Raw genomic sequence first — 25,906 nt, 5'->3', positions numbered from 1 at the left:
ATACACAGAAAGCGGAGAAACCTCACCCGCTAAGTCACAATGCGGATGGAAGTGTGTGTTGAGTAATAGTGACAGACAGTCATTGGAGAAGATTTTGACGGAAAAGGACAGGACAGCTGCAAAAGTCACTCCAGAACTCAATGCCGCACTCAAGAAGGGAGCTCCATAAGCTGGAATTTGCAGGGCGGGTTGGAATTCCAGAAGCACTCATCAATTATGCAAATGCCCGTAACAGAAAAAACGTGGTGCCGAAACCATAAAATCTGGATTATGGAACAATGAAACAGTGTCATTTGGTGAGTTGAGTCTTTTTGCACATTGTTTTAAGCTTTTGGCAGAATTTACACTGAAGAGCCAAAGAACCTGGTACACCTGCCTGATATCGTGTAAGGCCCCCGCGATCAAGCAAAAGTCCCGCAACACGACGTGACATGGACTCGACTAATGTGTAAAGTAGTGCTGGAGGGAACTGACACCAGTAATCCTGCAGGGCTGTCCATAAATCCGCAAGAGTACGAGGACGTGGAGATCTCTTCTGAACAGCATGTTGCAAGGTATCCCAGGTATGTTCAATAATGTTCATGTCTGGGGAGTTTGGTGGCTAGCAGAAGTGTTTAAACTCAGAAGTGTGTTCCTGGAGCCACACTGTAGCACGTGTGAGGTGTCGCATTGTCCTGCTGGAATTGCCCAAGTCCGTCGGAATGCACGATGGACATGAATGGATTCAGGTGATCAGACAGGATGCTTACGTGTCATCTGTCAGAGTCGTATCTAGACGTATCAGGGGTCCCATGTCACTTCAGCTGCACACGCCCCACACCACTGCAGAGCCTCCAAAAGCGTGAGCAGTCCCCTGCTGACATGCAGGGTCCATGAATTCATTGGGTTGTCTCCATACCTGTGCACGTCCAGCTGTTTGATACAATTTCAATCGAGACTTGTCCAACCAGGCAACACATTTCCAGCCATCAACAGTCCAATGTCAGTGTTGATGTGTCGTGCAGTCATCAAGGATACACAAATGGGCCTTCGGTTACGAAAGCCCACATCGATGATGTATCGTTGAATAGTTCGCGCGCTGACACTTGTTGATAGACCACCATTGAAATCTCCAGCAATTTGCGGAAGGGATGCACCTCTGTCACGTTGAACGATTCTCTTCAGTCGTCGTTGCTTACGTTCTTGCAGGATCTTTTTCCAGCCACAGCTATGTCAGAGATTTGATGTTTTACCGGATTCCTGATATTCATGGTACACCCGTGAAATGGTCGTATGGGAAAATCCCTACTTCATCGCTACCGCGGAGATATTGTGTCCCATCGCTCGTGTGCCGACTATAACACCACGTTCAAACTCACTCACATCTTGATAATCTGCCATTGTAGCAGCAGTAACCGGTCTAACAAGTGCGCCAGACACTTGTTGTCCTATATAGGCGTTGTCGATCGCAGCGCCATATTCTGTCTGTGTACATACCTTTGTATTTGAATACGTGTGCCTATACCAGTTTCTTTGGCGCTTCAGTGTATATTCCAAGAGTGAAATATGGTCTTATTACTGTCTAGGATTATGTGGCCATTTTCGCTGATCACATCCATCCCGTGGTACAGTGGTTGTTCCCCAGTGATGATACTGTGTTCCAAGACGACAAGGCTCCCTGTTCACACATGTCGCTTCGTCCAGGACGGGTTTTGCGAGCGCGAGTACTAATTGTCGCGTTTACCTTTGCCATCACAATCACCAGACCACTATATTATTTAGCCTTGGTGGTCTACTCTGGAGAGAAATGTGCACGATCGGTATCCACCTCTATCATCGTTACCTGAACGTGCCACCATTTGCAGGAAGAATGGTATCAGATTTCCTTGAAAACCATACAGGACTATTATTTATCCATTCTGAGACGACTGGAAGGTGTTTTGAATGCCAAAGGTTTGCCTACACTGCTTTAGGCATGGTAATGTGGTTTGTTTTCGGTATTTCCATATTATTGTCAGTCTCCTTTATTTTTGTTGTATGTGAGCTGCCGGACTAGTTAGAAGCAGGTGTATTACAATGTTGTCAACATTACTTCGCTGTACAGTCTGTGAGGAGTTTTCCCACTGGATACGAGGCAGGTTAAAGTTACCACCTACTACTATCGCATGCTGTGGGCTTGTTCATGCTGTCTTTGTATAACACTGCGAGTGATACGTCTGAATTTCCCGGTCGATAGAAACATTTGATTAATAATCTAAGTGTCACCTGCCCTGTTTACGCTTGTTCGTAGAAGTTCGCAGTCGGATTCATTTTCGTCCTTGCTAGACGTAATAATTCTATTGGTTGCTATAAACATTCCATCTACAGAGGAGTATAACCTATATTTCCAATAGAAGTTCCACCTGTTGCAAATTTCCCTACTCTCTAGTTTGGGTGTCAACCAATTCTCTGCTCAGTACTTTGCTGGGATGGCTCTTTTCTAGATGAGACTATTTTTTGCAGCTTTGCTCCGAATACTGCAGCACTCGACAAATAATTAGTTTTTTCTACAGTGGGTATCGGAGTTGCACCTAACTAAAAATACTTTCGTTCCACAAGTACTTTGCCTCCATAGTGTCTATTTTCCGTATATTTACACACACATCTGACCTATCCATGGCGGTCTGACATGTATCCATCCAGTAGCGCAGGTCAATAATTCTATAGCCGAGCTTGTTACGGAACCGATGAAGCGTCTCGTTTACCGTGGATCCTCCACTCGGCTCCAGATCAGAGGGCCCTGATCAGTTCTAAAACGATGCTGCAAATCTACGACTTTTCTGATACCCCAAGAGTGAGGCTATGTCATCACCACTTCGGCCAGTCTCCGGAATGAACCGAGAATGGTCTCAGATTTCAGGCGTTACACGCTGGTGGTGACAACCTGAGCGATGACCTACAGCAGACTGCAACTTGTGCTCTCAGTTGTTAGGGAGATAACTCTTCACTTGTCCGACCATTCCCCACGAAATACTCAGCGACTGTTCGCTTCAATCGTTCACTTTTCATTACGCTGTTTCCCTAATCGTGGTATAACATTCGAACGGAGTATAACTAACAGCACCTTCTTTTCATGTTGTAGCTTCCCCGACCTTGCTAGAGAAGGGGCCACGATTGGAGCAGGGTAGCCAAGACAAGTGACTCTCTCAATATCAAAGAAAATCAATCTTCAGACCAACCTGTTAGAAGCATGGGTCAAGCATTTTAATCGTTTTAATCATGTAGTCTTCTCCGCGAGACAACCCCCACATCTGGAAACGCCCCGTCACCTATCACCGGGAGACAACTTGATGCTATATTGGGTTTTTCTGCGGGACACCACGGCAGGAGTAGTACCAGTGAAGTTCTGAGTCACCCTTAAAAGAGGAAATTTCACGGTCACTCAACTCTCAGCACGAGTACATCTCTGTTTCCTCGCTTACGGTTTATGTATTGTTCAGCATCTGTAAGTTTAGGACGTTCAAAATGATTTCCACTGGATCAGGTAGTTCATCAGCATTATCAACAACTCTATAGGTTTCATTATTTTTGTCACTGTCGGTATTCATCATTCTGCCACTAATAAATGAGTAATTTATTAAATTTTCTACAGATGGGAAATCTTTAATACAGAGATATTTCACCTTCTCCATTATTAAGTTAAATGGGTACAGTGGCTATAATTCCACGCCGGCCTGATTAATTTGATTTTCTTATGGTTTGCCTAAATCATTTCAAGCAAATGCTGCAACGATTCCTGAAGAAGTTTCAGAGGTAAAAGTCCACACTCATACTGGCTATAACGAACCAACCTTTCGTATAAAATACCACATACTACACGTGTCACACTCATTAAAGGAAACATCTGTATTCGTGTGAAGTTAGTGTTGGATGTTTATATTTTTCTATATACGTGTACACAAAATTGTATTATATTATTGTTACTGGAATCTGTTGTAAAAGTATATTTTGTAACCGATGTTTCACACAGGTGAGAGACGCGGTGACACGGAAGCTGCTGAATGTGACGTACGTGAAAGTGGAGGAAGAAACGCAGCAAGTTGTGGCGGGGCTGAACTCGAGCCTGGAGAAGGGCCACCAGTACGTGCTGACCATCTCCTACACGGGACACATCAGGAACGACAACCGCGGCATCGGCAAGACGTTCTTCAGGGATGAGGCCACGGGCGACATTAGGTACGGAGTAAGCTTACTACTTGACTGCAGTTTGTAAGTGTTCAGAAGAAATGCCCCATGGAGCCATAGAATAATTTGATTCAGGATTGAAATGTAATACTTTAAATTTGTGTCACAACGTGTTTTGACATCGTTTTCTGACTATTTAAGTGCCACTTTCAGGATAGGTCAGTAGTGGTAAACATGACATCTTCAAACAGTCATACAGACTTAACCAGTAGGTACGATTAACGTTCGGAGAGGTTACAGAAATTGTCATTTGAAGCAAAAAAGAAAAATAACATATGGACATACGTATCTTCCACTTGTAACAAGTTTCATTTACATTGTTTTCTTCTCCATTGGTGAGCGGTTTTGGCCTTGCTTATCTGTTCTCTCTGCACCGCATATGTGTGCACTTAATGTTTTTGGTGCCATGAAACGATGCCGCAGAATTTACAGTTGACTGTTTGACTGCAGCTGCATGATTGCGAATCCATCTTACTGAAGCATCAGGTAACTGTTTCATTATATAAGTAATCGCAAAATGTGGCTCACGTTTCCATTTATGCGTACTATTCAGACCTGGTGCTGCTGTTACCACCACCACCACCACCACCACCACCACCACCACCACCACTATCACTATTACTACCAATAGTGCTGCCTGCCGATGTGGCCGAACGGTTCTAGGCACTTCAGTCCGGAACCGCGCTGCTGCTATGGTCGCAGGTTCGAATCCTGCCTCGGGCATGGATGTGTGTCATATCCTTAGGTTAGTTAGGTTTAAGTAGTTCTCAGTCTAGGGGACTGATGACCTCAGATGTTAAGCCCCACAGTGCTTAGAGCCATGTGAACCAGTAGTGCTGCTGCTGCTGTTTGTAGTATTGTAAAATAATACCGTTATCGATTCCTGACACATAAAATTTCTGAGTGCTGCCTGTCCCAAGAATTTTGATTTGAACGAGAAGATGGATGAAATGTTTAGGAAGAACAACACCTTATAATACCGTTCAGATTACTGTTTCAACTGTGACTTAAAGCTGTTCAGCACGTGTAGATGTCCTTGTAAGTATACATGGTGAACGTTGTACACAGACACTTCGTACTCATTTCACCTGCAGTGTGTGTAATATCTTCCCATTAGAGACTAAAGCCTGTCGCTCGTTAAATTCTCAGTGGCGGCGCACTTCCATTAACACTTGTTGAACGACTAGTCATCGTTCCGTTGAACACAGGGAATACAAAGTACTTAGAGCACGATGGTGTGCTACCATGCATGTCAGGCAACGTCTCAACCGTACCTTTCCTAACCAGTGGATTGGTCATGGCAGTACCATAATCTGGCCACAAAGATGTACAGGACTAAGTAAGTTATTATCAGCACATGAACAAAACAACAAAATGAAAGCATTTCATAATGTTTAGTGTACCTTCTGAAGTGTGAAAGTGACTGTACTGTTATTGGGAATCGCTGTATTTCCTTTAAGTTTCACCTAGAGATGTTACATTGGCATTTATTTTTATAATTCATGTACTTTTATTTTCTCAAAGTAGAAAGTAGTATTAAATTGGATATCGAGGTAAAGAACTTTAATAAAATACTGTCATGCTATTTGGACGTTTATAATAGCCCCAGACGCTTGGTGTGAAGTAAGACTTCAAAAGAATGGGTGGCAACTGTTCTATAATTTAATCCTCTATTCAAATATTTCGAACACACTCTTCATGAAACGTATTACAGGTTGCGAATATGGACAACCATAATCTGCATAATGGAATGGAGACAGTGAAAATTCGTTCTGGACCGGGACTCGAACCCGGATTTCCCGCTTATCGTGAGCAGTCGCCTTACCATTTGCCTATGCAGCAAGACCCACGGCCAGACAAAAACTTACGTATGTCGTCAACCAAGTGTCTACAACCTCTACTCGTACATCCATTATGTATATACCCGTACAGTGGAGACATTTTACTTGAACCTCCCTCACCCGGTGCCGGCGGATACATACGATATTGCAAAAAATGGTTCAAATGGCTCTGAGCACTATGGGACTTAACATCTATGGTCATGAGTCCCCTAGAACTTAGAACTACTTAAACCTAACTAACCTAAGGACATCACAGAACACCCAGTACGATATTGCAGTGTCTGTGTTATTCCGAATAACGATACATGTTCCTTCGGACACGCATGCATGTCGGAAGGAACAGGCACTGTGGCGACAACAGCCGTTATGAAATACAGGGTTCAAAATGGTTCAAACGGCTGTGAGCACGATGGGAGTTAACATCTGAGGTCATCAGTCCCCTAGAACCTAGAACTACTTAAACCTAACTGACCTAAAGACATCACATACATCCATGCCCGAGGCAGGATTCGAACCTGCGACCGTAGCGATCGCGCGGTTCCAGACTGAAGCGCTTAGAACCGACCGGCCACAACGGCCGGCAAATACAGGGTGACACAGAAAAGCGGGAACATTTCCACAATCCAATAAAGCTGGAAGTGATGAAGGAAAGAAATTGCATTCATAGTAATTGAAATCTTACAACTTTGCCATTTACGAAACATTGGTGGCATTTATCATTTTTTAAAAATGTGCGAATACATTCGTGAAATCTGCTGTTGAGATTCCTCGTTTGACCGCTGCAACATTTCGATACTGTGAATTGCATCCCGAATTCTCTGTTTTAACTCATCCATGGTTCTTGGTCGAGTCGTGTAGACTTTGCTCTTGAGGTAACCCCACAATAAAAAATCACAAACGGATAAATAGGGCGATCTAAGGGACCAGGGAATTTGAAACCAGGCTTCTTGAACGTTTGGAAAGCTGTTCAATGCAGGTGTAACGAAAGTTCGTAGTATCTCCACGTAACGATCGGCATTGACATTTATTGTGTTTCCCTGTTCATTTGCGAAAAAATACGGTCCGATAATCCCATGTGATGAAACACCACACCATACTGTCTCTTTACTAGCGTGTAAATGGCGCTCATGAGCGTCATTAGGATTTGTGTTTGCCCAGTACAGTAGTTCGGTTTATTCACATAACCTGTGGGATGAAAATGTGCCTCATCTGACATCCACAACTTTCATTTCAAACATTCCCGTTATTCTGTGTCACCCTGTACATGAAAGGTATCGTAATTCGGAATAACACAGGCACTGGAATATCGTGTTTATCTGCCGACACCGGGCTAGCGACTTTCAAGTAAAATGTCCCCCAATACGGTAATATACATAATTTATGTAATAGTACAGGTTGTAGACGCGTGGTTGACGACATATGGAAGTTTGGGTCAGGCCGTGAGTCGTGCTCGGATAACCAAATAGTAGGGCGACCGCTAGCGATAAGCGGAAAATCCGGGTTCGAGTCCCGGTCCAGAACAAATTTTCATTGTCGTCATTCCATCATACAGTTGATGGTTGTCGATATTCGCAACTGCAAATATATTTCACAACGGCTGTAGTCGCCACGGTGCCTGTTCCTCCGGACATGCATGCATGCATGCATGTCCGGAGGAACATTGCATCGTAATTTCGAATAACACAGGCACTGCAATACATTAGTTATTGTTCATGTGAATCTAACTGGGGTAATCACTAAATGGCAAGTAATCGTACCTGACTGTTTTGAAGACAGTATTAATACGGCTAAACGACCTGTCGCGCAACATCTATTTAGATCGAAATCGTTTGGTACCCAACCACGGTTTATACAAGAATAACACTCATTCGTCAATGTTCATGTCAGCTACAACGCGCTTATTGAAGTCTACTGTCGCACTTATTTTTGCAACAATCACTGGATTCATCTAGTACAAAAATCTTAAGATACGTTAAAAATAAATAAAAGACATTCTAAGTTTGATCACCCTCGCTGGCCTAACACATACGCATGATATTTAAAACAATGTTTTCGACGCCAGTCGTAGTTTGAGATCAACTAGTCAGGTACAAAAACTGTACACAGCACCCATAAGTTACTAAGGTACATAAATGTAGTGGCAATATTTATAAACGAGCAGAGATGCTAATTACTAAGAAATTTGAGGATGTTACTCTCTCTTTATGTGGAACTTAAAATTACACTCATTTTATTTAAAACAAAACAATTACCAAAAAAAGTTAAGAACAGTACACAAAGTTAAAATCAGAATAGAGGAAAATCTTAAAGTTCACACCTGGAACACAGTGTACAAGTAAGTCCTGAATCTTGAGAGCGGTTCTTGATAGTTACTCCGCCAGAGATCGTCGTTTCCTGTGGAAATCCGATGATGGAGCCCATTGTCAGCTGTCGTGTCCCATAGGCCGCTGTAAATACTGTAGCGGCATGACCGATCTCTGCATGTAAGCGGCGGTAAATGTCGATAAAATGTTTTAATAAATTAAAGCAAGGGTACGGTACGCATCTGAAACGCGTTTTCCTTACACACAGTGAGAAGGGAAATTCGCGTACTCGGACTTGGCAGCGCGACTCCTCACATGCCAGCGATAAAAAAAGTCTCTCACAAAGCTTCATCTGGCGAGTACATCCGGCAGAACAAGGACGTTAAAGAGTGGCACCCTGCCAACACTGTAACCACATGTACGTTAACCACCACTGTCAGCACACATTAATCGTGTGTACAGTTGGGGCAGTGGATAGTGTTTTGGGTTAGCATGCAGGAGTTCGATGGTCCGAGCGTGGGTTCAGGCATATATATATTATTTCGTAAATGTAGTTCAGGTAGCAAAGTATCTGGCATCTTAATCGTCAACAGCGATTGCAGTGGGTTCTCTAGTTGCATGTCTCGCAACGCACGGTCGTTAATGTGCTTCACGAGCATGGGCTTGCACACCTATCATTATGCTTTCACGCAATCTCTGCATCCTGCAGATCGGCATCAGCGGATGCAATTCTGTGAATGGTTCCAACAACAGGAAGCCAACGATGACTTCATGAAAACCATAATATGGTCAGATGAAGCAGAATTCACTCGTGAGGTTATCTTCAATATGCACAACGCCCACCATTGGTGTGAGGTTAACCCGCACGTCACCCACGACCATGGATATCAAGTTCGATATTCGGCAACAGGTGTTTGAGCCCCACATGTTGCCTAATCAGTTGACTACACGAAGGTATCATGCAATCCTCTCAAACTGTCTGCTTGATGTGCTAGAAGATGTTCCACTACATGTTTGGCAGAGGATATGGTTCCAATATGATGGTGCACCTCCACACTCTGCAATTAATGTGCGACAGTCTTTGGACACAACATTTCCAAGTAAATGGCTCAGACGTGGAGGACCAGATGTATGGCCACCGCATTCACCTGATATAAATGCCCAGGATTTCTTCGTGTGGGGACACCTGAAGGAGCAAGTGTAGTCTACTCCGCCGACGAATGTGGATGAACTGGTTGCGCGTGTTCATGCTGCTCTTGTTACTGTGGACGCAGCTTTGCTGCGAAGGGTCCAGAGCTGTGTGGTCGAGCGGGTTGCACAATGTTTGGACGTGCAGGGAGGTCGCTTCATCTGTTGTTCTGAGGACCACTATTCTGTTGTGAAGGTTATGTGGTCATTAATATGGACATTATTATTGACACTGGTTGAGTTCAAATGGCTCTGAGCACTATGGGACTTAACTTCTGAGGTCATCAGTCCCCTAGAACTTAGAACTACTTAAACTTAACTAACCTAAAGACATCACACACATCCACGCCCGAGGCAGGATTCGAACCTGCGACCGTGGCGGTCGCGTGGTTCCAGACTGTAGCGCCTAGAACCGCTCGGCCACTCCGGCCGGCATTGTCACTGGTTGCTAATGTAGAACATCTGAGCGCTCACATTAGATGTAGTATAAATGACAAGTAGATGTTGATAGTATAAATGACAAGTAGATGTTGTATTACTGTACTTTGCTATAATCTTTAGCATCTCGAAACTGATATTGTTTTCGTAGTTATTCTGTCCTATGACAGGTCATTTGTTTCAACTGTCTATTCCTTATTTGTCTAACCACGTATTTGTGTGTTCAGCGTTACAAAACGTTGTAAATTTAGGATACACGTGACCTAAGAAACGGAGTACATTACAGTCTGAAAGTAGCAAATTAGAAAAATGCGCCCCAACGCAGGATCGAACCTTCGACCTTCTACATGCTAACCCAGAACTATATCCAATGCACCAACTGTACAGCGCAATTAATACGTGCTGACAGGGGTAGTTACGATACACATGGTTATACTGTTTCCAGATTGCCACTCTTTCACGTCCTTTTCCTGCCGGATATAATCGCCGGACGAAATTTTGTGAAAGACATTTTTTTTATCGCTGGCTTGTGATGAGTCGTGCTGCGAAGCTCGACTGCGCGAATTTCGCTTCACCCTGTATAGTATACATTAATACCTTCCAAGAGAAACTTTGGGACCGATGACCATGTAGTTTGGTCCCTTTGAACATCAAACGAACCAAGAGAAACTTGTTGGTACTCATTTGGTCAATAATCGAAACTGATGGTGAATTACAGGACACACACACACCAGTAGATACTGTCATCAAGGAAACATAATTATCAACGTATTTTGTGAAGTGGCACAGTGTACGTCCGTAAATCAATCTAGGCGTCTTAATCTCTTAGCCTGAGCAGTCTGAAACGCTTCCGTATAGTCTTCAACTTCACACCCTGCTAGTTCCATAGTTACAAGGGCTTCCATTTTTATTGATTTTACGATCTATATTAGGTGTGACAGTGGTACATACACTGAGGAGCCAAGACATTATGATCACTGCCCACTGAGGCAATGAATGCTGGCTGGTGGCCGTATGGGCATGTGACGCGCTAAGGATGGTACATAAGCCGAGCAGACACGAATGGCGCGTCGCAAACGGGGAAATCTATTGACATAAGCGATTCTGACAAAGGACAGACTGTTATGACCCGGCGCCCCGGAACGAGCATCACAGAAACGGCGAAGATGTATACCGTGACGTCGTTGTGTTGTATTGTAAGGCGCCACGTATACCGTTTGTCTACGTATGCGTGTATGTCGTCGTTGTCGTCTCTTCTTTCCCTCATCGATATCAGAGCATGACAAATGTTTATGTCTGTGTTTACCTATGTGTTGTTGACAACACACAACTACACGACCACGGTACTACATGATTCCAGAATAGCTTGCTTAATATAGCATAAAGATAGTGGGTTTCGATGCAGCGTTATTTAATTGTGGTTTTATTCTTCACTTAGTCTTTGAGACTCTAAGAACCAGCTACTCTTAATCGGGGCCAAAACTCGACTTGTAACGAGAGCACTTACGACCAGTCTGTCACAATAATTATAGTACGTAAGGCTCTAGACCACTATAAGAAAATATCACTGTTCATGAAATAACAAAATATACGGATAAACTTCTTTATATCTTTCCTTTTATTCGATCAAATGCTTTCAAATGGTTATTTTGCACCCACAAATCATTCACACCTCGATGTAGAGTGTAAACGTGTGCATGAAAAATAGTAGACTGTTTCTGCTGATAACGACGTATGAGCTTTTGGGTTGCTAGGCTACTTCGATCAACAGGATTTATATTGGATTTTGAAATTGATCTTTCTGTCCAAACTTACGTCCTCCACAATGGCCCATCAACAGTGGGATAACCATCAAATATTCTCTCCTTTCGCGATAGTTAAAAATTCGCGTAAATTGTATTTACGTGAGTTTGAAGCAATCCATCCGCGGCGCGAAAGCAGTCTTGATACCGCGTCACACTCGCGACGCTTACTACCCTGTCACGAAATTGACCTGCATTTATCTGCAATCAATTCCAAGGTCCTAATTCGCCCCACGTGATTGTGTGCAATTGAACTTCGTCAAATCAATTCTTTCTCGAATCGTAATCACTGAGCCCGACACTGACCGTTCATAAACGCACAATTAACACTTTTTCCAAGAGTAAAAGAATGACGACACGTCATCTACATAGTTATTAAAATATTGTTCCAAATGACCACAAACATTTATCGTCATTATATTTTAACGGTAATCAGAAAAATATGATTTATTAACGGAAAATAAAACATAACAGATCGCAAATCGCACGTAACTAAATGACAGCTTTGCATAGCGTCGGTACTTAATCACGCAAAACTATAAAAAGAAATGCCCGAAATCTCAATTTTTCCAAATCAACTGACAGATACAAGTAAGATATTCAAGACCTCATAGATCAATCTCGATCTGTAATGTTATAGCCGGCAGGCTGTTCACGTGCTTCTCTCGTATCTGTGGAAAGTGGCTAAAAGGATGGTGAAGCCATGAGTAGACGATAAGGTGTTGGACGTCCACGTCTCGTCGCAGCACTTGGAGTCAGTCTTGCTGCTCTGTAAAGCAGCATAGGCGACGATCTGTGGCAGATATGACGACAGAGTACAAAGCTCTTGCAGGCAAAAATGTTTAGGTGCTCATCGTACAGCGCAGATTGCTGAACATGGGGGTCCGCAGCAGACGATCCCTGCGTATTCCCATGTAGATCCAGTCACCAATTACGATTGCAGTGGGCACAGGGCCACGGAGGTTCGACCGTGGATCGATGGAAACCTGGTCGATTTGAATCATGTTCCTTGTTACACCAGGTTGATGTTAGCGTCCAGATATCCCATCATCCAGACGAACCGCTTCTTGAAACACGTACCGCGCTACGGACACAGGCCGGTGGGATCAGTATTATGATATGAGGGAAATTCACCGGGTTTCCATGGTACTTGTGACAGTAATCGAACGCACAATGACAGTTGTGGGCAACGTGAGCATCATTAAGGACCATCCTTTCATGATTTGTGTGTTCCCCGACGGCGATGGCATCTTCCAGCAGGATAACGATAGTGATTTGAGGAGCAGGATAGTGAACTCGTGTCTATGTCTCGTTTATAAAAATCGCATGATGTGATAGCGATGACACACGTCTGGGACGCTATCGGGAGCCAGCTCCGCGCCCAAAAACCACCGCCCTGTAATGTACGGGAATAGCGTGGCATGTGCATGACTTCTTCTTACACGTGCGTCTGGCAACCTACAAAGGACTGTTGAATCAGTGTCACGCACAATCGGTACTGTATTAGGTTCCAAAGATGGGCACACAAACTACTAAACACCTGAGTATTATGTTTATTTGGTCAACTAATTAAATGAATACTTCTCCTCTTGACGATCAAATTATGGTGGCGGTTTTGTTACGTCCAGAATTCTGACTGGGTATGCACTACTGGCCATTAAAATTGCTACACCACGAAGATGACGTGCTACATACGCGAAATTTAACCGACAGGAAGAAGATACTGTGATATGAAAATGATTATCTTTCCAGAGCACTCACACAAGGTTGGCGCCGGTGGCGACACTTACAACGTGCTGACATGAGGAAAGTTTCCAACCGATTTCTCATACGCAAACAGCAGTTAACCGGAGTTGCCTGGTAAAACGTTGTTGTGATGCCTCGTGTAAGGAGGAGAAATGCGTACCATCACGTTTCCGACTTTGATAAATGTCGGATTGTAGCCTATCTCGATTCCGGTTTATCGTATCGCGACATTGGTGCTCGCGTTGGTCGAGATCCAATGACTGTTAGCAGAATATGGAATCGGTGGGTTCAGGAGGGTAATACGGAACGCCGTGCTACATCCCAACGGCCTCGTATCACTAGCAGTCGAGATGACAGGCATCTTATCCGCATAGCTGTAACGGATCGTGCAGCCACGTCTCGGTCCCTCAGTCAACAGATGGGGACATTTGCAAGACAACCACCATCTGCACGAACAGTTCAACGACGTTTGCAGCAGCATGGACTATCAGCTCGGAGACCATGGCTGCGGTTACCCTTGATGCTGCATCACAGACAGGAGCGCCTGCGATGGCGTACTCAACGACGAACCTGGGTGCACGAATGACAAAACGTCATTTTTTCGGATGAATCCAGGTTCTGTGTACAGCATCATGATGGTCGCATCCGTGTTTGGCGACATCGCGGTGAACGGACATTGGAAGCGTGTATTCGTCATCGCCATACTGGCATATCACCCGGCGTGATGGTATGGGATGCTATTGGTTACACGTCTCGGTCACCTCTTTTCGCATTGACGGCACTTTCAACAGTGGACGCTACATTTCAGATGTGTTACAACCCGTGGCTCCACCCTTCATTCGATCCCTGCGAAACCCTACGTTTCAGCAGGATAATGAACAACCGCATGTTGCAGGTCCTGTACAGGCCTTTCTGGATAAAGAAAATTTTCGACTGCTGCCCTGGCCAGCACATTCTCCAGATCTCTCACCAATTGGAAACGTCTGGTCAATGGTGGCCAAGCAACTGGCTCGTCACAATACGCCAGTCACTACTCTTGATGAACTGTGGTATCGTGTTGAAGCTGCATGGGCAGCTGTACCTGTACACGCCATCAAAGCTCTGTTTGATTCAATGCCCAGGCTTATCAAGGCCGTTATTGCGACTAGAGGTGGTTGTTCTGGGTACTGATTTCTCAGGATCTATGCACCCAAATTGCGTGAAAATAAAATCACATGTGAGTTCTAGTATAATATATTTGTCCAATGAATACCCGTTTATCATCTGCATTTCTTCTTGGTGCAGGAATTTTAACGGCCAGTAGTGTATTTGGGTCAATTGCAATTACTCTTCCATGCTTTAATAATCTATAAAACAGTCGTGTGTCAGTGGTTGATGCATGACTGCTAAGACTTAATTTCATCCTGGTAGCCAAACAAGTCGTACACTTAACGAAGCGGTAATCTCATGTCGGTATCAGTTCTGTAGGATAGAAACGCAGCCATATAAGAATGTTTCATTGGGGACTGAACCAATTTACAGTATAAATAAAAGATTTTGAGGAGGAACGATGAAATGTTTTGTGAAATAATTTGTCTAAACTTAAGAAATAAAATAGATTATTGAAACATTAGCGCACCTTCGAATTGTGCTCGTCAAATGTTTCTCTAATCTATTTTATTTCTTACTTTTAGACAAATAATTTCAAAAAACATTTCACCGCTTCTCTTCAAAATTTCTTTCATTTATACTGTAATTTCGTTCATTCTCCAAGGAAACATTCTTTATATGCCTGCATTTCTTTCCTACAGAACTGGTGGCGACCTGAGATTACCGCTTTGTCAGGTATATGACTTGTCTGGCTTTCAGGAAGAAATAGTCTTAGCAGACATGCATTAGCCACCGACACACCACTGTTTTCAAGACTGTTAAAGCGAGGAAGTGTGGTTGCGATTGACCTGTCGAAATTCTGCTCATTAAAAAAATCGTCACCGAAATTTGAACGATTACATAAGTATTTATTTCATTACTTAACCAAATAAACTTCGTCCATTTTATAATGACAAATTCCTTCAATTCATTAATCTCAGAATTAGAAAGTTATTTTCAGGTTTTGTTCGGTAAACATGAAACAGAATATTTTTAAATATCGATCGGTATTCTATTAATAACTAGTAGTAAATAGATCAGGAGAAAGCAGAAAAGTTTCATTTTATGCTGTAATTTGATATTTATTTTATTTTCTCAACTTGAAAGAAAGAATTCTACAATTTCCACACCAATGTAACTTCTTGTGCGCAAAATAGCTAACCCTTGAAGAGATCAACTTTTCGACACTTCATTTACATAGCTAACAGCAGATGCTCCTGAAATATTTCAATGGTCCCCTCAGATCTCTAATTAAGCTTTTCTCAATTTCCCTGATCAATTTCAAGCAATTAAGTTTTTCTTTACAAATTTAAATCTCGCGCTGGTCGATTTGTCCATTTCCGACTCTTCATTTTGCTACGAAAATTCGGATAAAAATTCATTGTGTGATTCATAGGGTGTCTCGATTTCACTCCGCTGAAATATTTAATCAAAGAAAGTGAGTAACATTCTGTAGTTCAGTAGTGAGTATGAGACTTCGTATCTTACTACTTTCTGTTAAGATCGTTTCCAATAGCCCTTATTTAAGAAGCACTGATCTCTAATGGTATGAAACATATATCGTTGCTTGCCACGACTGTGTTGCTTGTTGGTCCACAGGTGGGTGGTGTTCTCGAGCTTCGAGGCGACGCACGCACGGCGAGCGTTCCCCTGCTGGGACGAGCCGATGTACAAGGCCCACTTCACGGTGCGCATCGCTCGCCGGCACGGACACAAGGCTGTCTCCACCATGCCGCTGATGCCCGTTCGCGGAACCGTGCCTGTTATCAAGTAAGTAACTCCGAATCTTAAGGTAACACCCCACTAAGTGGAACTGCACTGCAACAGAGCGGTGCGACACGAAAGCGACAAAATATTAAACAAATGTATGGTGTCGGTTCTTTGGGACATGTCTCGATGGGCAATGAATCCACTACCTTCATTAAGGATGCACAATATCGTTCGACCTCCAGCGGGAATCTAAAATTAGCGAGCATGGAGGATATGGATGGGGACTGCGGATAGGTGGCGCTAGGTGGGAATGTGAGTCGGCTGCGGACCGTGCAGGGATAGTTCTGCGCATTTGCGATAAACACTGTGTCCGGATGGCGCATTGGTTAACACAACTGCATAGTAAGCGAGAGAACTCGGGTTCGAGTCCCAGTGCGACACACATTTTTACTCGTCGCCGCTGATTTCGCATAAACTTCCGATGCAACTGACATAAATAGTTCCTTTCCTTTCCTTTCTCCCCCCCTCCACCTTCAATTTACATAATAGCGACCAAGTACTGGTAATATGATATAGGGTGAGACAGAACGGACTGTACGGCAGCGGAACTGCGCGGCGCAGCACTGCGAGGCAAAGGTGACCAGCTGGCCAACTATGACGCGTCATGCGGTGTAGTTTAGTTCCGTTGTCGCTATTGCGGTATAGCAAGTGACGCGACACTGCACGTCATTCTGAACGTAGCTCTTTTGACGTTTGAAAAGAAAGTTTGTTTACAAAAAAGGCGTTAGATGAGGAAAAGTAAACGTATGTAACCCGATATCCAGAGTTACGTGCCTTTCATAATGAACGTTGTGTGAATAGTACCAGAAGAAGCAACAAATTGCCATAGAAATGTGAATAAACATAACTTACGAATATCTACAAACAACATTTTTTCCACTGTCAAATGGAGGATTAGGTCTTTATTTTTTATGACTATATGCTTATTACTACATTTTTTTACTACTTGTTTTCTCTTCGACGACATCCCCTATTTAACATGTCGTTTTGCCTGATCAGACTACCTTTCGGGGAGCTGAAATAATCTTTGAATCTATTTACGAAATTGCCTCATGTGTGAAGGAGGACTCGTAATTGTTCCTCTTTAGTCTCTTCACTGTCAAACAACGCTATATCGTCTCTGAGAAAATCGCGCAAGACACAAATGGCAAGTATCACTTTCTCTACATGATCCGATGTGAGAGAAATCTTGCGATAGTAAATCTTAAACTTTTGGAACAGTATTTTAAAAGTAATTTCTGAAACTCTTCGGGTTTTGTTATATGTGGAACTGCATACTTTTTTCGACTGGTCATCTGCTTGTGTACCAGCATAAGGTCTCATCGAATAGGACTTTAATGGAAAAGACTCGCCGCCAAAAATCTAGAGAGACAGTCGAACTCTCGTGCCTGGTAATTCTTTTGGGCCTGGTATATTCAAGGTATTTTTTTTTACAATTTTGATGTTAAATTTGACAGTGAAAGATCACCACCGGCCACATGTATAAATTTATAGTCTTTTTCCTCATAAAATAAAGAAAGTATCACCACATGCATGTCACTTTAATCCGTTTTTCTCGGAGATTGCAGAACGACTAACATACAAAATTTGCTACGTACTGTCGCGCTACTGCAGTTCAAATGCAGTATACTGTAAGGCTACGTCGTGCTGCGCCGCTCTGCTGGAGTGCAGTCCCGCTCAGTGCGGTCTTACCTCTATCCTCACCCTATACCATGCCTCATATGGGTCTTCCCTTGACAGTACACAACTCAGGTGTAATTCTGGATGAGCGCCTCAACTGAGCAGACAATCCTGTCGCCAAGACTTTGCTTCCATCTATGCCCTCAAAGGGATGTGAAACGTAAACGTGTACGATCACTCGCTCTACCGAACCTCCATTCTTGCGATGTTATCCAACAAAGCACGAGAAATGAAAACTTTAGACACACAGAACTAACCATGAAGGCTTGGGTGCGAGACATCTGCAACGTTCATCTATTTGACCATATCAGTACCTCATTGCGCCATGTAGGTAGGTTGCGGCTATACAAGTTACTAGGGCCGCAGATAAAATTCCGATACATCGATATTACTACGAAAGCATCGATATACATCGGCGATACATTTACCCCAACACATCGTTATCGAAATGGCAATATCGAGTGCCTATATTTTTGCTATATATATTACATTTTTTCGCAATTTTTGGTAAATACACACGTAAAAAAAGTTTTGCATCACCCCGGCTCCCGGAACTCCTGAAGATAGACGTTGACTGTGGATATTGTATCACAGACACAGTCCCTTTGACTGTTCAGAGATGTCACTAAACCCGCCAAAAATGTAAACAACAATGCATGAGCAACGCCTATTACACAGAGGGGGACAGACAGCCACTCAGTTTCAGTCATTCCACCAGGAAGGAAGTGGTGTCTGTAGTTCAATCATGCCTAGACGGTCAATACCGAGGTTCGATCGTGTCTGCATTCTTACTTTGTGCTAGGAAGGGCTCTCAACGAAGGAAGTGTCCAGGCGTCTCGGAGTGAACCAAAGCGATGTTGTTCGGATATTGAGGAGATAGAGAGAGACAGGAACTGTCGATGACATGCCTCGCTCAGACCGCCCAAGGGCTACTACTGCAGTGGATGACCACTACCTACAGATTATGGCTCGGAGGAACCTTGACAACAACACCACCATATTGGCCGGCCGGTGTGGCCGTGCGGTCTAGGCGCTTCAGTCTGGAACCGCGTGACCGCTCCGGTCGCAGGTTCGAATCCTGCCTCGGGCATGGATGTGTGTGATGTCCTTAGGTTAGTTAGGTTTAATTAGTTCTAAGTTGTAGGCGACTGATGACCTCAGAAGTTGAGTCGCATAGTGCTCAGAGCCATTTGAACCATTTTTGAACCACCATATTGAATAATACTTTTCGTGCAGCCACAGGACCTCGTGCTACGTCTCAAGCTGTGCGCAATACGATGCATGATGCGCAACTTCACTCTCGACGTCCATGGCCAGGTCCAGCTTTGCAACCACGACACCATGCAGCGCAATACAGATGGGACCAACAATATGCCGAATGGACCACTCAGGATTGGCATCACGTTCTCTTCACCGATGAGTGTAGCATATACCTTCAACCAGATAATCGTCGGAGACGTGTTTGGAGGCAACCCAGTCAGGCTGAACGCCGTAGACACATTGTGTAGCGAGTGCAGCAAGGTGGAGGTTCCCTGATGTTTTGGGGTAGCATTATGTGGGGCCGACGTACGCCGCTGTTGGTCATGGAAGACGCCATAACGGCTGTACGATACGTGAATGCCGCCCTCCAACCGATAGTGCAACCATATCTGCAGCATAATGGCGATGCTTTCGTCTTCATGGACGACAATTCGCACACCAATCATGCACATCTTGTGAATTACTTCCTTCAGGATAACGACATCGCTCGACTAGAGTGGCCAGCATGTTCTCTTGAGATGAACCCTATCGAACATGCCTGGGATAGATTGAAAAGGGCTGTTTATGGACGACGTAACCCACCAACCACTCTGGGGGATTTACGCCGAATCGCCGTTGAGGAGTGGGACAATCTGGACCAACAGTGCCTTGATGAACTTGTGGATAGTACGCCATGACGCATACAGGCATGCATCAATGCAAGAGGACGTGCTACTGGGTATTACAGGTACCGGTGTGTATAGCAATCTGGACCACCACCTCTGAAGGTCTCGCTGCATGCTGGTACAACATGCAATGTGTGGTTTTCATGAGCAATAGAAAAGGCGGAAATGATGTTTATGTTGATCTCTGTTCCAATTTTCTATACAGGTTCCGTAACTCTCGGAACCGAGGTAATCCAAAATTTTTTTTGATGTGTGTACTATCAACTCAGCGTGTCCTCGTGAAGGATATTGTGTGTATTTGAAATTGTTCTTTTGAAACTTTACTAGAACATAATTTTTCTTTAACTTCATGAAGGAGTCTTACTACCTTTTTGAGCTTTCGTCACGTCCAGTCTTTCTCGTTGACTGTGTGATGCAAATATAGGTGGCACAAATAAATAGTCCGATTACACTGCGAGGGGGGAGGGGGGATTGGCGGTGTGAATGGGAAAAAATAGTACACCAGTTGCTTTAAAAACCGATTTTTAACGCAACTAGTGTGCTATTTCTCCACATCGGCATTCTTCAAAAACATTTGCTGAAAATAATGAACAAAAATCTAAATGACAAGATTGATCTTTGTGGTGGATGGAGACGTGTGAGGAGAAATGCTGACGTAATCCTTGCTCGGCGCTACCAACAGAAACTGGAACATTTAACTCCACCACGCAATTTTGACACTATAACTGCTAAGCCGCTGACGTTTGCAGAAATGAAAAACAGAGAAGTCGACATGAAGTGATCCACACAAATCTGATATGTGACGAAACTGAACGACGGGACCATCGGACGCCTTTTATTGTGCCACTTATATGCAGGTACCATTGTTAGTAAAATAGTTGTCGCCAAGCATGAATGTGCATCTTTTTCCTTTCAATTCTTGCTCTAAGGGAGGTAAGCAGGCTTTTTGGTCTACTGAATATCCAATAATAAATCAATACTTAAATATACAGCTGTAAAACCCCCAGTGTATTTACTGTGTGCAACCGATATTTTTATAGGTCAGTAGTTTTATATTTTTGATTCGTATTTCAAACAATCGATATTTTATTAGATGTATCGAAAGACGGAAGTGATAATTTTTAAATATAGATATATTGGACTTCCGATATTTTTTTAAAAAAATATCAACAGTCCTACAAGTTACCTGACTACCTATACTCTGCACAGCATCAAAGTCTGATGTTGGTTCCGCCATACTTCGCCTCCTGTCCTGTTCTACCAGTCCGTCCAGCCTACGACGTCAGACATTTGTAATGAGCGGTGGCCACCCAACCCTACGTCTGGTCGTCGTTTCACCTCGGTTTCGCCACGTGTTGAAGACACTCACCACGGAACTCTTCGAGCATCCGTCAAGCCGTGGAGTCTCCAAAATGCTCGTGCCGAGCCTACAGGCCATGACAGTCTGTCCTCGGCCAAACTCAGATACATCGCACGCCTTCCCCATTAAAGATACGAACAGCATTCTCACTGATACTATATTTGATAGATTAACAGTCGTTCCTCTCAAGGTGTTGCTGCTATCGTTTGGCCGGGTTTATATTGATAGTAGGTCAGTGCTCATAATGTTCTGTCAGATCAGTCTATGCCCTCTCACGAATGATTTCAGAGATAGAGTGTATTATTCGATACACTGTCATGTTTCCACATGAACAACAGCTAGTAAACGTTACAGCAGGCGTTTTACCAAGTATCAATTCAGAAATACAGATGGGAATAAAATCGTGACACCAGAAAATAAGTATAGAGTAATGAAATTTCGGGAATACTTCTGTCTAGTTAACAAATTTAAGTGATTACTATTGCAGGTTCACAGGTTAATGGACGTGTGACGTAAGCCATTGTAAATGTGACACGCTAGTACATTAATAACGGTGTAACCGCCAGAATGTTGACTGCAAGCCTGCAAACGTGCATGCATTGTGCTGTATAGGTGCGCGATATCAGTTTGTGGGCTGGCGATCTTTGCTTGTTGCACTTGGTCGGTCAATACAGGGACAGTTAACGCTGTTTGTGGATGACGCTGAAGTTGTCGTCCTATGTTGTCCCATATACACTCCTGGAAATGGAAAAAAGAACACATTGACACCGGTGTGTCAGACCCACCATACTTGCTCCGGACACTGCGAGGGGGCTGTACAAGCAATGATCACACGCACGGCACAGCGGACACACCAGGAACCGCGGTGTTGGCCGTCGAATGGCGCTAGCTGCGCAGCATTTGTGCACCGCCGCCGTCAGTGTCAGCCAGTTTGCCGTGGCATACGGAGCTCCATCGCAGTCTTTAACACTGGTAGCATGCTGCGACAGCGTGGACGTGAACCGTATGTGCAGTTGACGGACTTTGAGCGAGGGCGTATAGTGGGCATGCGGGAGGCCGGGTGGACGTACCGCCGAATTGCTCAACACGTGGGGCGTGAGGTCTCCACAGTACATCGATGTTGTCGCCAGTGGTCGGCGGAAGGTGCACGTGCCCGTCGACCTGGGACCGGACCGCAGCGACGCACGGATGCACGCCAAGAGCGTAGGATCCTACGCAGTGCCGTAGGGGACCGCACCGCCACTTCCCAGCAAATTAGGGACACTGTTGCTCCTGGGGTATCGGCGAGGACTATTCGCAACCGTCTCCATGAAGCTGGGCTACGGTCCCGCACACCGTTAGGCCGTCTTCCGCTCACGCCCCAACATCGTGCAGCCCGCCTCCAGTGGTGTCGCGACAGGCGTGAATGGAGGGACGAATGGAGACGTGTCGTCTTCAGCGATGAGAGTCGCTTCTGCCTTGGTGCCAATGATGGTCGTATGCGTGTTTGGCGCCGTGCAGGTGAGCGCCACAATCAGGACTGCATACGACCGAGGCACACAGGGCCAACACCCGGCATCATGGTGTGGGGAGCGATCTCTTACACTGGCCGTACACCACTGGTGATCGTCGAGGGGACACTGAATAGTGCACGGTACATCCAAACCGTCATCGAACCCATCGTTCTACCATTCCTAGACCGGCAAGGGAACTTGCTGTTCCAACAGGACAATGCACGTCCGTATGTATCCCGTGCCACCCAACGTGCTCTAGAAGGTGTAAGTCAACTACCCTGGCCAGCAAGATCTCCGGATCTGTCCCCCATTGAGCATGTTTGGGACTGGATGAAGCGTCGTCTCACGCGGTCTGCACGTCCAGCACGAACGCTGGTCCAACTGAGGCGCCAGGTGGAAATGGCATGGCAAGCCGTTCCACAGGACTACATCCAGCATCTCTACGATCGTCTCCATGGGAGAATAGCAGCCTGCATTGCTGCGAAAGGTGGATATACACTGTACTAGTGCCGACATTGTGCATGCTCTGTTGCCTGTGTCTGTGTGCCTGTGGTTCTGTCAGTGTGATCATGTGATGTATCTGACCCCAGGAATGTGTCAATAAAGTTTCCCCTTCCTGGGACAATGAATTCACGGTGTTCTTATTTCAATTTCCAGGAGTGTATGTACGATTGGAGACAGGCCAAAGCAACATGTCGACACTGTGTAATGCATGTTGGGTTTCAACAGCCTATGTGGGCGAGCGTTAACCTGTTGGAAAACCCTCCCTGCAATGCTGTTAATGAATAGCAGATCACCACATGGGATCACTAGATTAACATACAAATCTGCAATCACGGTGTGTGGGATAACCACGAGTGTGCTGCTGTCCTATGAAATCACACTTCAGGCTATAACTCCAAGTGCAGAGCCAGTATGTCTAGTACGCACACAAGTTGGTCGCCCCCTAAGCAACACATGGCCATCACTGGAACCGAGAAAGGTCCAGCTTCCATTAGAAAACGCAACATACCTCCAGCCTGCCCTCAAATGAGCTCTCGCTTGACACCACTGAAGTCGTAAATGGCGGTGGTTTGATGGGCGCTACAGGGCGGCTGTACCGGAGCTGTCCTTGAAGTAAGCGATTTGTAACAGTTCTTTGTGTCATTGTGGTGCCAACTGCAGCTCAAATTGATGCTGCAGATGCAGTACGATGCGTCAGAACCGTGCGCTCAACACGATGGTCTTCCCCGTCGGTTGTGCCATGTGGCCGTCCGGAGCCCCGTCTTCTAGCCAACAGTCCCGTGACCACCGCAGCCAGCGATCATGTACAGTGACTACATTCGTGCCAGGTCTGTTCCACAGTACCGCAGAAGGAACATTCAGCTTTCGTAACCCTCGTTCAATCTTAGTGAGCTGTTGATAATTGCGTATTTGTCGCCTTAAAGGCATTCTTGACTAACATCAACTCACCACGTCCAATCTCAGAGGACACTGAAGATGACGACCGTTATAGCGTGTATTTAACGTAAACGTGAATTGCATCCTCATAGTGGCGCCACTAGTGCCCTCTTATGCGACTGGCACGAAATCTGAATATACGTTATCTTCCATCTGTAGAAACACGCCTACCAATTTCCTTTTATGTCGCATAGCTGCTCCTTGGTATTGCGATCTTTTTTTCCGTCACCGCAAAAAATTTTAACGCATTCACCTCTAAGCGTTATCGAACAAGTCACATTATAGCTACTGCACAGTTCACAATGAATTTTCGAATATCCCACCGTCAATTTCAATGCATTTCTGCGGTCATGGGAGAACAAGTTGTGTTGCTTGTCTGTCTGTCTCTGCACCTTCCCTAATGAGAGACCAACGTCCATGATACGACCAGGCAGTTCATCCCGCGTGTTCACCTTTCGTTTGTACACCTCAGAGTTCATCCAACCCCATAAACCAAATTCTAATGGCATGAAGTCTTGGTGTCCAGTTAATTCTATTATCACGACCAAACCAGCGATTAAGGCAAGTGTGCCACTAGCCCAGAAAGAAACGTACATTAAATCTTTTCTATCTCGGAAACCACTCGGAATAGGGCATATGTTAGTATGAAGGTTTATGCTTCTAATGAGCGTTTCTGTCATATGCCTGAATATTTACCATTGCTCCTGAGACTCCATGTATAGTGAAGTTTCTTGGGTACTTATTTGCAGTTATTAAGTGAGCTTTTACGTAAAATACGTTTCTCGAAACAATGAGTGTGTTCTCTTTAATTTGTAAGTGTGACGTATGTAGTGTTCATGGGAAATAGATTGGTAAATATGATGGCAACTTGCTGCTGTGTAATATTTACAGCGTATTGTTAAGCCATGTAACTGTGTCGTAGTCACTTGACAGCGATTTAATGAAGGACACGAAAGTAGCTGCACTTCTCTCATCATTAATTCCGTACTGGTAAGCTGCACAAGTCTCTTCCATTCAGGAATTTCTGGCAGTTGTAAGTGGGTTGCACGGAGTAGAGCCACTTACATCCCCCCTCGGCCCTCCCCCCCTCCCCCCTCCCTCCCTCCCTCCCTCCCCCCCCCCCCACACACAAACAAAAACACAGTAAATCCTGCAAGGCTGGATATGGGCCTCTAGACCTCTTCAGATGTTGGGAGAGCAAAGGCTGGGGTAATGCATTTGATATCTCTGATTCTGTTAAAAGTATTGCAGTCATTGATTGCGGAGACAATGGGACCGACATTGTCGAATACATATTGACAGAATGTTACACTTAGAGCAGGTCCTCAGTGTGGTAGACAGTTGACAGCTCGACTTTTGCAAACCTATGAAGGAGGGAAGTGCTCGACAACAATCCACCGACCTATCTTGCCCCACCGTCCGCAGGTCGTGGTCTAGTGGCTAGCATTGTTACCTCTGTATCACGGGGTTCCGGGTTTGATTCCCGGCCGGGTGGGGGATTTTTCTCTTCCCGGGGAATGGGTGTTTCTGTTGTCATCATGATCATCATCATTCGCATCATTCGTGATAGTTGCTAGATTGGATTGAGT

General features: G+C 44.6%; 1 protein-coding gene across 1 annotated transcript in view; it reads left to right on the top strand.

Moving 5' to 3' along the window:
• LOC126248436 (aminopeptidase N-like) overlaps positions 1 to 25,906 on the top strand; it is a 467,552-nt gene that overhangs the window by 255,095 nt on the left and 186,551 nt on the right. Inside the window, exons 3-4 of the mRNA XM_049949414.1 lie at positions 3,989 to 4,194; positions 16,249 to 16,419. Of these exons, the coding sequence (XP_049805371.1) occupies positions 3,989 to 4,194; positions 16,249 to 16,419 (377 nt within the window). The remainder of the gene's footprint in view (positions 1 to 3,988; positions 4,195 to 16,248; positions 16,420 to 25,906) is intronic.

This window comes from Schistocerca nitens, chromosome 3 (assembly GCF_023898315.1).
Source record: "Schistocerca nitens isolate TAMUIC-IGC-003100 chromosome 3, iqSchNite1.1, whole genome shotgun sequence".
NCBI lineage: Eukaryota > Metazoa > Arthropoda > Insecta > Orthoptera > Acrididae > Schistocerca > Schistocerca nitens.
Note: the sequence above shows the minus strand (reverse complement) of the source record. Positions and strands in the feature narration are given on the sequence as shown.